General features: G+C 39.4%; 1 protein-coding gene across 1 annotated transcript in view; it reads right to left on the bottom strand.

Annotated features, from left to right (window-relative positions):
* Window positions 1-2904: 2904 nt before the first annotated feature.
* Window positions 2905-12279, bottom strand: part of WDR44 (WD repeat domain 44) — a 14864-nt gene continuing 5489 nt past the window's right edge. The window contains 11 exon segments of the mRNA XM_009082194.1: window positions 2905-3980; window positions 4399-4530; window positions 5160-5287; window positions 6062-6177; window positions 6896-6997; window positions 7157-7348; window positions 8258-8380; window positions 9154-9267; window positions 10481-10545; window positions 10641-10779; window positions 12177-12279. The exon segment at window positions 12177-12279 is cut by the window's right edge and continues 37 nt beyond it. Coding sequence (XP_009080442.1) covers window positions 3886-3980; window positions 4399-4530; window positions 5160-5287; window positions 6062-6177; window positions 6896-6997; window positions 7157-7348; window positions 8258-8380; window positions 9154-9267; window positions 10481-10545; window positions 10641-10779; window positions 12177-12279 — 1309 coding nt within the window. The 3' untranslated portion in view covers window positions 2905-3885.

Consider the following 12279-nt stretch of genomic DNA (forward strand, 5'->3'; position numbering starts at 1 on the left):
CAAGGTATCTATCACGTGTGACTAGAGAAAACACACAGAAAACAGACATTGACAAACTACAAATAAATTTGCATTGCTGATAATCCAGTAAAAGCAACATGTGAGCTTGTCTCAAAGACAGCAGCACAACCTTCCTTACACTCACAGGTTCACTTTGGATCATTTGAAGAGTGGCCAGTTTCCAACATTTCCCTGAACACATGTGCAGCAAATTGCTAATGGCAGGCAAAGAAAAAGCATACAGCAGCTTTCTGTGAGTCATAAATCGATTCTGCCATGTCTATGGCTAGTGCTCTTATATTTAACAGTGTTAGCATCATGCCAGCAGCCGAGCACAGCATTGCTTTCAGTGAAAACAACGAAAAAACCCTCAGCAACCGAAAGAAACAAAGACGAGGGACTCCCCCCTTTTTACTTGAGAAAACATTACTTGTGCAGCATTTAAAGATCAAATTTTAGCATCATTCATCTCCTTGAACTGTTGTTTTTGTCCCTCTGCACGTGCACTGGGCTTGGTGCCCAGCACTGAAAGAAACAAAGGTAGCAGAGCCACAGCTTTGTTTCCATCCACAGCTGCTTGATGCCAGAACCAGCTGCCAGGAGGCAGCTACAGCAGAAATGAGGTGCTCAAGATCTACTACACTCCAGTCAGCTCATTTTATTGATTCTTAGGAAGTGACTGAGTTAATTAAGACATCTCCTACACCAGGGATCCTCTACAATGGCAATCCCTCACTTTGCCTCCTGGGAAATCCCAACCACATTCGGTAAGCAGAATTTTGATTACATGGATGTCAACCTTTTGTTCTTTAACAGAAGTTGTTAAGTAGGCCCTTGGAAGAAGCAGAACCCTCCAGCACAAAGGGAAGTGTTTTATTTCAACAGATCTCCACCCATGCATACTTGTGCCCGAGGGAACATCACTGCAGTGCCAGGGCACTACCTGATGTACAGGCAGTGAAGGCATTGACTGAGCCAAACAGGCTTAGCAGAGTAACTGACATTTACCTCCAACTTAACAGTTACCTACAAAGAGAACTCAAAGGCTCCAGGCAAAAGCAAAATGCAGTGTGTAAGGAACCAGAAAAGCCTTCAGACCCAGTAGTGGATGAGATTAGACAGGGCACAGCACCAGTCAGACTGGAATAGCACTTAACTGATGAAACTTTTGGAAGGAAAGGGAAGAAAGAGGCATTCTGAACCATCAAAAATGTGCAGCATAGTTCACTGGGGAAAAAAAGCATTGAGAACAATAGATCAGTGCAGAGGAACACCAGAACTGTGAGTGCCAGAAGCTAAGTATCAGGATAAATGGAAGTCAAACATCTTCCTCAAGATCAGCTTTGTTTACTGCCTGGATAATGAACTACAATAACCTTTTTTTTTTATGATCACCTGAGTACTTAAAAAATGTGCAGCATAGTTCACTGGGGAAAAAAAGCATTGAGAACAATAGATCAGTGCAGAGGAACACCAGAACTGTGAGTGCCAGAAGCTAAGTATCAGGATAAATGGAAGTCAAACATCTTCCTCAAGATCAGCTTTGTTTACTGCCTGGATAATGAACTACAATAACCTTTTTTTTTTATGATCACCTGAGTACTTAACACATCCAACACCTTAATAAAGTTTCTGGCAGCTACAATGTGAAACTATGTTTCAACTTATGTCTCCAAAGTCATGTTTAAATCTTGGAAAAAAACCCACATAATATTCAGATCATTAAGCTGTTACAGAAGAGACGCTTCACATAGAACAAGCAAAAAAAAACCCATCCAAAATGCAAGCCATTAATGTTGCAGGAATCCCTCCTGAAGCCCACTGAGTCCTAAGTGTACATCAAACACTGCATGGTGACAGGAGCCAGGTCTTCAGTCACTCTGAAAGCTGCACTTGGACCTGTGCTCTAGGTGTATTTCTTACCAGCTAGTAAGTGCTTCATCCTCCTGTTACTCATTACTAACTTTTGCAATTGCTATTTTAACTATAGTATGGGAAAATCAGGAATGGAACAGCAGCATGTCTAAAAAAGTAAGCATACCCTAAAACCCCCAAGCTATGTCCATATGCCTCTTCCTCCAGTCTGGACTTGTAGTTCCAGAGAGAGGAAGACCACTCTAGACATTAGAATTTTACAGTATCTGTAAGAAAGGTGATGGTGTTTGTACTGCATAAAGCAGCTTCTTAGCTTGTATTTGTCAACAAATATGTAGACTATCTACAGCAAACTCCATTAGAGTCTGAGATCAGCTCACAGGAATCAGAGTCAATTAGTCTTCTCTATATATATATTGCATGTATGATGAAACTCATCTTTGGAGTCACAAACCAAATGTCTTCTTGTGCCACCTCCTCAATTCTGCTAGTTCAGTGGAGCTCACAGTAATGAAAAACGCTTGAGAAAGTTTAGCTTCTTGTCTCTAACAGGTATTTTCAAGTCTGAGTCAAATTTACCTGAGTGTCAACTGAAGGAAAGTTCAGATAGTGTGTACCAGTTTTGTATTTATTTTGCCTAATGAAAAACCCCTTGCAACTGTCTTTCTTGTCCAAGACAATTCTACACAAAGTCATAGTCAAACTCACCAGAGTAGAAAAAAATTAAAAGAAGAGTAAGACTCAGCTCCTGCCTTTCCATGTCCTCTTTCTTCCACTAAGGAGAGGATTCTTTAAACACTTCTTAAGTCTCCTCCTCACACTACATTATCACATAACTCCTCCTAACTCTGTGTAATGTGCAGTTGCAGCACTTCATTCCTGTTATTTCAGAAAGAAAGTTGGGACAAGGTAAGGCAAAGCAGAATGCAGAAGGTAACAAGTGCATGCAGCAGCAATGATCTCAGAAACAGGTCAAAACTACTTATACAAAAGGCAAATTTATGAATCAAAATGGAAAAGAATCAACAATTTCCAAGTGTGTGACCAAGTTTAATGATACATCTGTTCTCTGAAACACTTGACCATCAATAACATTTCATGGGTTATGGTGCCCAGAATGTTACTTCATAGGTGCTTTATATGAATATGTACAAAGACTTTCAAAATTCAGTGGCACTAAACAAACAAGAAGAACTTATAACATTAAGCTACAATGCTTAAAAAATGTAAACAGTTTATTTTACATAGTTGTAAAATATAAGAACTTTCTAATGCAGCTTAATTTTATCTGGAAGGTGAATATATCCTGGTGCCCGTGAACAAGGAATGAGAGAATTCTTTACACAAGTCTTGTGCTCCAGTGTGCAAAAAAATTATATATAAGAAAGGAATCTAAAGTCCACAACAATTAAAAGACAACAAAAAAAATTTTCACGTCCTGAAGTCGAAAAATTTATAAAAACATTTACACATGGTTGCTGACCCATCAAAAACTTGCATAACTTAAAGTTCTGAACAATAGCTACTACAAATTCAAGATCTTTCTCAAATGGAATTTTGTGCAAAGATCAGACTAGATCATTCAGCATTTTTCCAGCCATCCCTTCCCGTCCCCATTCCTGACATCTAGTGGCCACAAGCACCACTAAAATCCTTTTGATATATGTTCCAATCTGTGCACATAACCAAAAGGCACACACATGTGTGAAGACATTTTCGTGCAGAAACCTGTGCAGGTTCACAATGACGTTGCAAAAAAACTGTTCACAGGAAGTTTAGAGTCTAATGTTTGGCAGGATTATTCTGACACATTCCTTTCTACCCTACAAGCCCAGGTGTTAACAGGCACACTGCTCTCCACAGATCCGGTATCTGAGTAGCCTTAAAATAAAGATCTGAAAATAAATCAGCCTGTAATATTATTATATTAGATACTTTGCTTTTGCCTGCATTATTTAGGGAATTTTAATCCCACAGTACCATGGCTTTATGCTGTCAGTTGCAAAACAACTAAGATACATATTTCTTTTTGTTAATGAAGACTTTAATTGCTCCAGTAAAGTCGGCTGATAAAAGCACTTCTGTGTGATCTGTCTTCAGAGCTCCTTAACAGGAAAGAGAACAAACTGTTAGTTCATTAAAAAAAACAAACCAAACCAAGCTCTCATTACAATGTAAGATATCACTGTGATTCCCTTCTCATATTCCTATTATCTAGTCAATACCTCAAGAACATCTGTATTTCTAGGAAAGGAACTTTCTGGTTAATTGTTGGTACAGCTCTACCTCCTAACAGCTCCAGTGTAAAAAAGACTGATCCTAAAGCACACAGGACAACAGCTGAGTTCCTCACCTCACATTCTCCAGGTTTTAAGAATACAACAGCTGCTAAGGTGGAATATAGACCCATTCCACAGCAAGGGCTTTTCTTCTCAAGAAACCTCTCTCCCAGAGTCCAAGTATACATCATCTTTTCCTGCTCAGACCATAATTATCAAGCAGAGCTCATTTTAGAACACCTACCAGAGGGTATGGTGTCTGATGTCTCAGAATCTTCTCCCTTACTTTCAGTTTCTTGCTTTTCAGAAGTTTCCAGTGACACCATCAAACCAGGGTTGGGAGCAAAAATGGCAGATGTGACGACTGCATTGTGCGCTTCAGAAAGACAATCCAGGTTTGATTACCTTGTTTCAAGAAGTGTTAATTTGACAAGAACAGCAGGCATAAATTCTAGTAAATAGCCAAAAATCTCAGTGCTAGTGGCTTTAGGTGAGCTCAGCATTCAAGGAGCAATTCTCATTGCTCTATAAGCTTAGGGATCTCAGAAGTTGTTCTAAGCACCCAAAACTTAACTGGCAAGAGGCTCAAAATACATCTGATATAAACATGGCCCCACATTTCCCAAAAACTGTGTGTGACATAAAAGAGCTGCCCTTTTTTTTTTTTCCTTTCATGAAAGGGAAACAAGTTTGTTTTCAAAGTCACTTTTCCATAAAGGATCTAAGGGGTGGTAATTAGTTTGATTTCTACACCTATACAATCAAGTTCTGCCAGTGAAACATTACATTCATTGAGAATCTCTTACTGAAGCTGGACAAACTCTAGGCTACTCTGTCTTATGCACGTGTAGAGTTTCCTGTGAACAAGCTGTTCTGACAGTCCACCAATGACAACACATCTTGCCAGGAATCTGTTCAAACTGAATGCATAGGCAATAAAAAAAATATTCCATTTTCAAATCACCTAAGTTTCGATAAAACAAAGATCAAAAGTTGTTTTTTTACCTTTAATGCCTTCCCAGAAGTCATTACGGTCTCTTCTTACAGATGTAAACTTGCTCAAGTCATGGTAGGTACTCCAAATATAGACATATTTATCTTCTGAACCACTTACAATGTAGGTAAAGTCATGGCTAAGGATTCAAAGCAGGAAAAACATAACTTTTCTTAGCTGTTCAAGCACCCACTGCAGTAGCTCTGCAAATGACTTGCAGCTTTATGAGTGCAATTAGGCTAAGTTCACAATTTGAACTGCTCCTTTATTTTAGTGACTGCAGCTCAAAAAAAATACACAGCCCTTAAATGACTCTGCATGCAAGCTTCCTGATGCTCTGCCTCTGGAAGAACAGTAGTTCTCATGGATAGTTCTCCTGCAGCTTCTGACAGAAGAGGGTGAGTAACACCAATACACAGCAACAAGAAAATGGCATAATCTTTAAGTGCAATTTTCATCTGTTTGAGCCCAGAACCTGTGTGAACATCTGAGACTCTGTAACAGGAATTGTTCATAATACAATCACAGGCAGTGACCAACAGCCTTGGGCAACAGTTGGGTGACCAACACATACCTGACAACAATACCTGACAAATTAAGGAAATAAAACCTATTTATCATGGAAGAGAGATGACGCAGTGTCCTAGCCCCAGCACTTCTAGCACAGTTCCTGCACTCAGAGCAACAGTAGTGAACACACATAGTAATGTCCATTTGATCATTCACAACTCCTATCTCATAGGCAGCTCCATCACTCCTGACCAGAGCCTTTAGTTACCTTTGTATCCTGAGCCAAGTGATATTTCAGAAGCTCAGTTTCATACCAAGGTAGATTATTTAAACAAAAGCCTCTGTACTTCCCCCCACAGCATTTCCCAAATCCAACAACTCCATTGTTGTAATGCTGTCTTACCTAAAGCTGGCTTTGATTTGGCTGCTGCTGTTGACATAACCTTTGTACTTCATAGACAGAGACAGATCTCTTAAGTCATACAACCTGATTCTGGAATCATTTGATGTCACTAGTATCTAGAAAAGACATACATCAATTTAGGAGTGGAATCAATTAGCATGTCCAAGAAGGAGCATCAGAGTTAATTCAAACAGTCAGAATAACAAATAGGCCCAAAGAGACAAAATCAGGTTTAGGACAATGATATTTTTCTCTCTCATCTTCTGTCAATGGACAGAACAACTGCACTGCTAAGATCAGCCTGACTGGTCTGAACTGGAACAGTTACTCTTCACTGAAGTAAAATGTGGACCCAAAGAACAGTCATCAATTTGCAAAGGATATTTTTTAACATATTCCACAATAAAACAGCAGAACAGCTACTCTAGTGAGGTAAATTTCCATCAATCACAAAGCACAGAGCAGAGGCCATTCATTACCTGCTATACAAACAAACTGGGCTCTTCTTGGTAGATGTTTGTTTCCTTTTCACATTTAAAGCTTAAAGTGCTTATAAGGAACAGAAAGGGCTGTCAAAATGCATAAGCGCACTTAGATGATTAGCCCTTTTATGGCACCTTACAAGTGGAGACAACTGTAGGTTAGCCAAAAACTCTCAAGATGACACTAGGGAAAAGGTGCAGCAGGGCAGCAGTCAAATACTGACTCCTACTTATCTAATCATCTATGCAACAAGGTTGTGACAACTCTTGAAACACCATCAGATTACAGAACTTCCAGTTTGTTTTCAATATATAAATACCAGACTCAGTACTGAACACTGACAGACAGTACCTTATTTTCTCCAGGCAAGGGTTCAATGCCAGTAATTTTCCTTCCCACCCTGTTTCTGCCCCTGGTAGAACGCACGTGTATTTGGGTATGGTACTTCAGGTGCTGCAAAGACAATTAAGATGTGACCTGACTTGAAGTACTTGTGTAAAAATTTCACTTTGCTGCAAGTTCTAATACATTTATTTCCTGATATTTCAATGTGCATGACTTTTAAATCTGTCACTTAGCACGAAAAAATTATCAGTTTCAAAAAGTTCTTACCTCTGTGTCATAGAAGATGCATCTTCCATCGTAGGTGCCTATGACTGCATATTTGCCATTCTGACAGAAGTTGGCAGCTGTGATCAACTTTGTCTGCCCATCTACTTCATTCCATAATGCCACTTTTTTGTCAGGAATGTTCCAGAGTCGGAGTTTGCCATCCAATGAGCCGCTCAAGAAGTATCTGTCATCCTGAGAGGAGACACACATTTAATCTCTGCTTACGCTATGAGTATGTCTCTGCCTTCCTTAAAACCTTCCCACCTCATTTCCAAACAGCTTCTCTCCAGAACCTCCCAAGTAAGAGTTCTCAGATGAACTGATTATAATGTTTAAAGAAATTGCTGGTGAATGGAGTTCAAATTCCTGCAGATTTTTGACAAGATTAGACACATGCAGTTATACCTCAGGTTAAAAAACTGCTCACTGTCAGCACAGGTACTTTGTACCCTCTCAGCGTAAGTTGGAAAAACACTAACCTTGTCAGGAGTTGAAAGCTCCTTTCAGAGTTTCCAATACATATACTAGTTCTGTATATTCAGGGAACACTGAAAAATGCTTTTCCTCTACTTGAGCTTTATTAATAATCAGGAAGCTTTATTATGGTGTTTTTTAAGTCATATAAAAAAAAGACAGGATGGAAAGAATCTCTGGATCCTTCTTTGTTCATGGCAAGGACAGCCTCAAAAGTCTGACCAGGTTGTACTGGGTTAGATCTTGTCAAGCTTTAAACATCCCCAAGGAGTTTGTGGTCTCTAGACAACCTTTGCAATTTCATTATGATTTTTTTTCCACTCATGTTTAACCACAACATCCCTCACTGGAAATTCTGATTTTTCATAAAGTTACTCTAAACTATACCAACTGTGATGTTACAGCCAGCAGACAATTCACTTTTCACCTCTACAGATGGTTAGACCACATGGACACTCCTGGTGAAATTCAGTGAAGACGAACACTTAGTTTTGGAATATTCTCCAATAGGCATAAAGTGCAAATTGTATTATTTAATCATATTTTTTAGAAACTGAAAATAAAGGGAGAGGACTCTTATAATTTTCAATTCTGCCTCTCTAGAAGTAAGAGGGCAATTACACTTACCCTTGGATGGAAAGCTATAGCAGTGACAAAGTCTATATGCTGGAAGCAGCAAAGACATTCTCTTCTTGATATGTGCCATAATCTGACAGTTTTATCCATAGAAGAAGAAAGCAAGAAGTAATTCTGTGAAACAAGAGAATTCCATGCTTATTGAGAGACACAACAATAATTGAAAATACAGAAGAAACTTGATTGGTAAAGCCTCACCAATTCCTCTGTTGCCCTGAAATTCAACATTTAATCCTTTCAGATCAAAAGGTTTATCCAAATTATCATTACTGATTGGTGCTTCCCTTAAGAGCAATACACTGACCCTCAGCCACTGAAAATTTGCTGGAAGAATTTCAACGAACATGAATACTTGGAAAGTAGTAAAAGTATTCAGAGAAGAAATAGCAGGACAGGCTGCAGAGATGCCTAAGATCCTTCAGCCAGACTCTGTTCTTGAAAGCACAACTATATTCTCATGTGGAGAATTAACAGAGTAAGTTTTACGTGAAATATTTTACGTGAAATATATACACATTCAGCAACTTTAGGATGTGTACATTTTGCATAGAACTAGCAAAGCATACTGAAGACAAGGAGTAACACCATGAATCAGAAACGACACAGCTCAATGGAACTTCCTCTCACTCTAAACAATTTACTTTCACTATTGAATACACAATGTCATTGTTCCTAGTCTGATTTTTTTCAAGATGACTTTTAATTACACAAGCCCAAGAAAGCTGCTCATTGTATTCCAACCATTTCAGCTGCAATAAGTGTTGCCTCTACAAAACCTTTTAACTTCATTGGTTGTTTCATACTGTTTAAACATATGGTTCCAGTGGCAACTGACAATGGCCATGAAAACACAGGAGAGTTGTGTAGTCTGTATTAAGGTGCCTTACTTTAGACCAGGAAAGATCAAGGAGATCTGCTGTATGGCCTTTGTATTTGCAAAACGGTCGCTGACGAAATGGGGCATTTTTATCATCTGGGTCTTCTTCAACTCCACTGCAAATCTATCACAGAAATGTATAGAAACATTACCAACTATTAGCTGGAAAAATCAACAACAAATCAATTACTGATTACCAAGAGTACAGGGACGATAACAATTTGAGTAACAACTCTTATGACTTTCAAATAAACAATATTGCACTAATAAACAATTAAAGTAAATGCCAAGTACAATGGGCCTGAAATTCTACAGTTCTGAATCTTCCATTCATACAGCTTTGATTCAATAGGATCAGCTTGACAGCAATTGAAACAAACATCTGATGGTAAGTTTTTGGAAGAAAGGCTCTCAGCCTTGAAAACTGCATTCCACTTCAGAATATAACCTGTGAGTTAGTTTCCATGTTTCTAGTGCACATCAAGAATGACAACTTCCTAACAAGAGACCCTTTCAGAATAAACAGCTGCAAAATGTAAAGAGCCCTAGAAGTTCCTATACAAAACCACCTCAGAAAAAAAAAATCAAAACAAACACACTCAAAACATCATCCCTGGCATGTGTGGCTAAGCAAGCCTACTCACTTACCTGAGGTAAAGAATGATTGCTGGAGTCCCCAGCTCTTCCCACCACTAAAACAATACACACTAAATAACACTACTGTCAAAATCTTCACTTAAACCCTGACTTTGTCATCTGTTTCTTACACTACCAGAAGCCAAAACCGGAAGAAAAACACCTTAAACACAATAATTTTAATGGCAAGGTTTACTACACTACCTAAAAACTCTACAAATAAGTGTGTCTTAATACTTTTTATCAGTCTTGTTCCGTTTTCTTCCTACACAGATGTGAGAAATTTAAACACATCAGGTTTTATTATGCTTCTGAGCATCCCATTGTTCAGTTTGGCCTTCCACGGAAAAGACATCATGGAGTCAGATGTTAAATATAAGCAGAGCTCTGAGGCAAAACACTAAGCCAGGACATGGCAATGTAGGTGTTTTCCCCTTAGCATTTCACTCAGTGATCTCCCCTGCCAGGAGGCTACAGCACAGTGATGCCCATTTTGTAATGCATTTCATGAGGAACTTTCTTGCCTGTACCTCACACACATGGGGTTAACAGCACTGAAGATGTCAACTGATACGACACTTTGTGCCTCAAAACCACAAAATCTCTTTAATGCGTGTCTGGATAAAGCAACAAAGAAGATCTGGTACTACAGAACAGTGTGATCCCCAAGCCCTTCCCCTCCCAATCCCTAGTGTACATACCCCTGCATCAGTATCAGACTTGGAAGAATTCAGACTCTCTTGAGATGGGGAAGGAGAGACACGGCCTGGAACACAGACAGAAACACTGTGCTAAGCATTAAGGTCCCACATAACTAGAATTTCTAGTGTTTTAGAGCTCTAGTGATGCACAGAGAGATACCTTCTGTGTTGTACTTCATGCGCATGTTATTGAAATAGTCAAAAGCATTCTTCAGAACCCAAATCCTCACTACATTGTCCTGGCCTGCAGACGCCAATAATCGACCACAGTGAGAAAATTTCATTGTCCAAACAGCACCCTGTCAAAAGAAAGAGATGATTGTTTAAGTTACATAAAGTGCTTTTTCTCCATACCAAACAAGCCTTACTAGAATGTCAACTGACAAGATTTAGGACATACACAAGATATCACAAGTAAAATAAATTGCAGATCAAAATGCTGCTAAGTAATTAAGACTGGGGGACTGTGCAACATGTGCAAAAACAATTTGAAAGAAAAAGCCCAGAGGGCAGATGACTGTAGGAGAAGAATTACAGGTCAGCACTACCACAGGATGCCACGTGAAACTGGCACAGTTAGTACCAGCCTGCCCAAGTTTCTGAGGGACTTAGAACCACCAGGTTTGTTTTGTAGAACTGACAAGTACTTGTAGCTGCACCTGAAATTAGAATGCTGATGGTTACATCAGTTCTGGCAACTAAAATGAGTACTACTTATATCTGCTAAATTCAGAACAGGTATGAGGGTTCTGCAAAGCCGCTGAAGATAACAATTCTTTCTCCATTATAAAGTCCAAAGCTCTACCAGTCAATAAAACACAGTTCTGCACAAGCAGTGTATTCCACTTCCTCCTGCTATTTAATAAACAGCTACTAGGCATTTGACTCCATCAGCTTTGGGCAATTTCCTAGCTTCAAGAAGAACTGGCATGATGGAAACTAACATAGCTAGGTTACCAGTACAACTGGAAACTACAGCTGGATGACAAGCTTGAAATGTCCCATCACCGACTGCTGGAGGTCATTACCCTTAGCCTAACACTTCAAGGGGAACTGCTTCAGTTGCCAGAGAGCTGCTGTCAGCAGAGCAGTCTGGGAAGTAGGGAATACTAGAATGTATTCCAGACTCTGCAGGGAAGCGTGCACACTTCCAACCATGATGAATAGGTAGTTTTTCTGCCTCATTCTCCGCAGGCATCTCTACAAATATCATATCCAGGTCTCTCCCCTCCTTATCATTCTGATCCACATATTCCATTAATCTCTCCCTACTTTTGCCTCCGGAACATATCAAGTATTTCTGCTTGATACTTGTGTTCATCTCTCTAATAGACTAATTTATCTGCAGCTGAGTGGGTCAAGCTTGCTGCTCTGTGCTCAGTTCTGGTAGCAGAAATGAGCCTATTTCAGCCTAAATTTGTAATTGCAGGAACAAAGAAACCAAGTACCATTTGATGCCGTAACTCCTCAAGGGAAGGCTCCAGAGAATCCCTAATGCCTTACTATCTACATACTTGTTTTGCCCCTGGAAGATCTGGTCAAATCAGCCAAAATTTTTGTTAGACTACTACTTTCCAGACTGAAGCTGTTCAAGAAGAATAAACCTGACAGTCATTTCTGGAGGTCACCAAGTAGATGAACCTGAATTTCAGACTGACCAGATTCAGCAAAACCACAGATGGAATTTGAGACCCACCATATGCTCTCCACTGAGATCCTGAACAACTTTAATTTGTTCAAAATCGTAAGGTCCCTTGAAGCCATGTGCTGCTTTGAACTTCACTGGCCTTGTATACGGC

The sequence above is a fragment of the Acanthisitta chloris genome, unplaced genomic scaffold (genome assembly GCF_000695815.1).
Source record: "Acanthisitta chloris isolate BGI_N310 unplaced genomic scaffold, ASM69581v1 scaffold28039, whole genome shotgun sequence".
NCBI lineage: Eukaryota > Metazoa > Chordata > Aves > Passeriformes > Acanthisittidae > Acanthisitta > Acanthisitta chloris.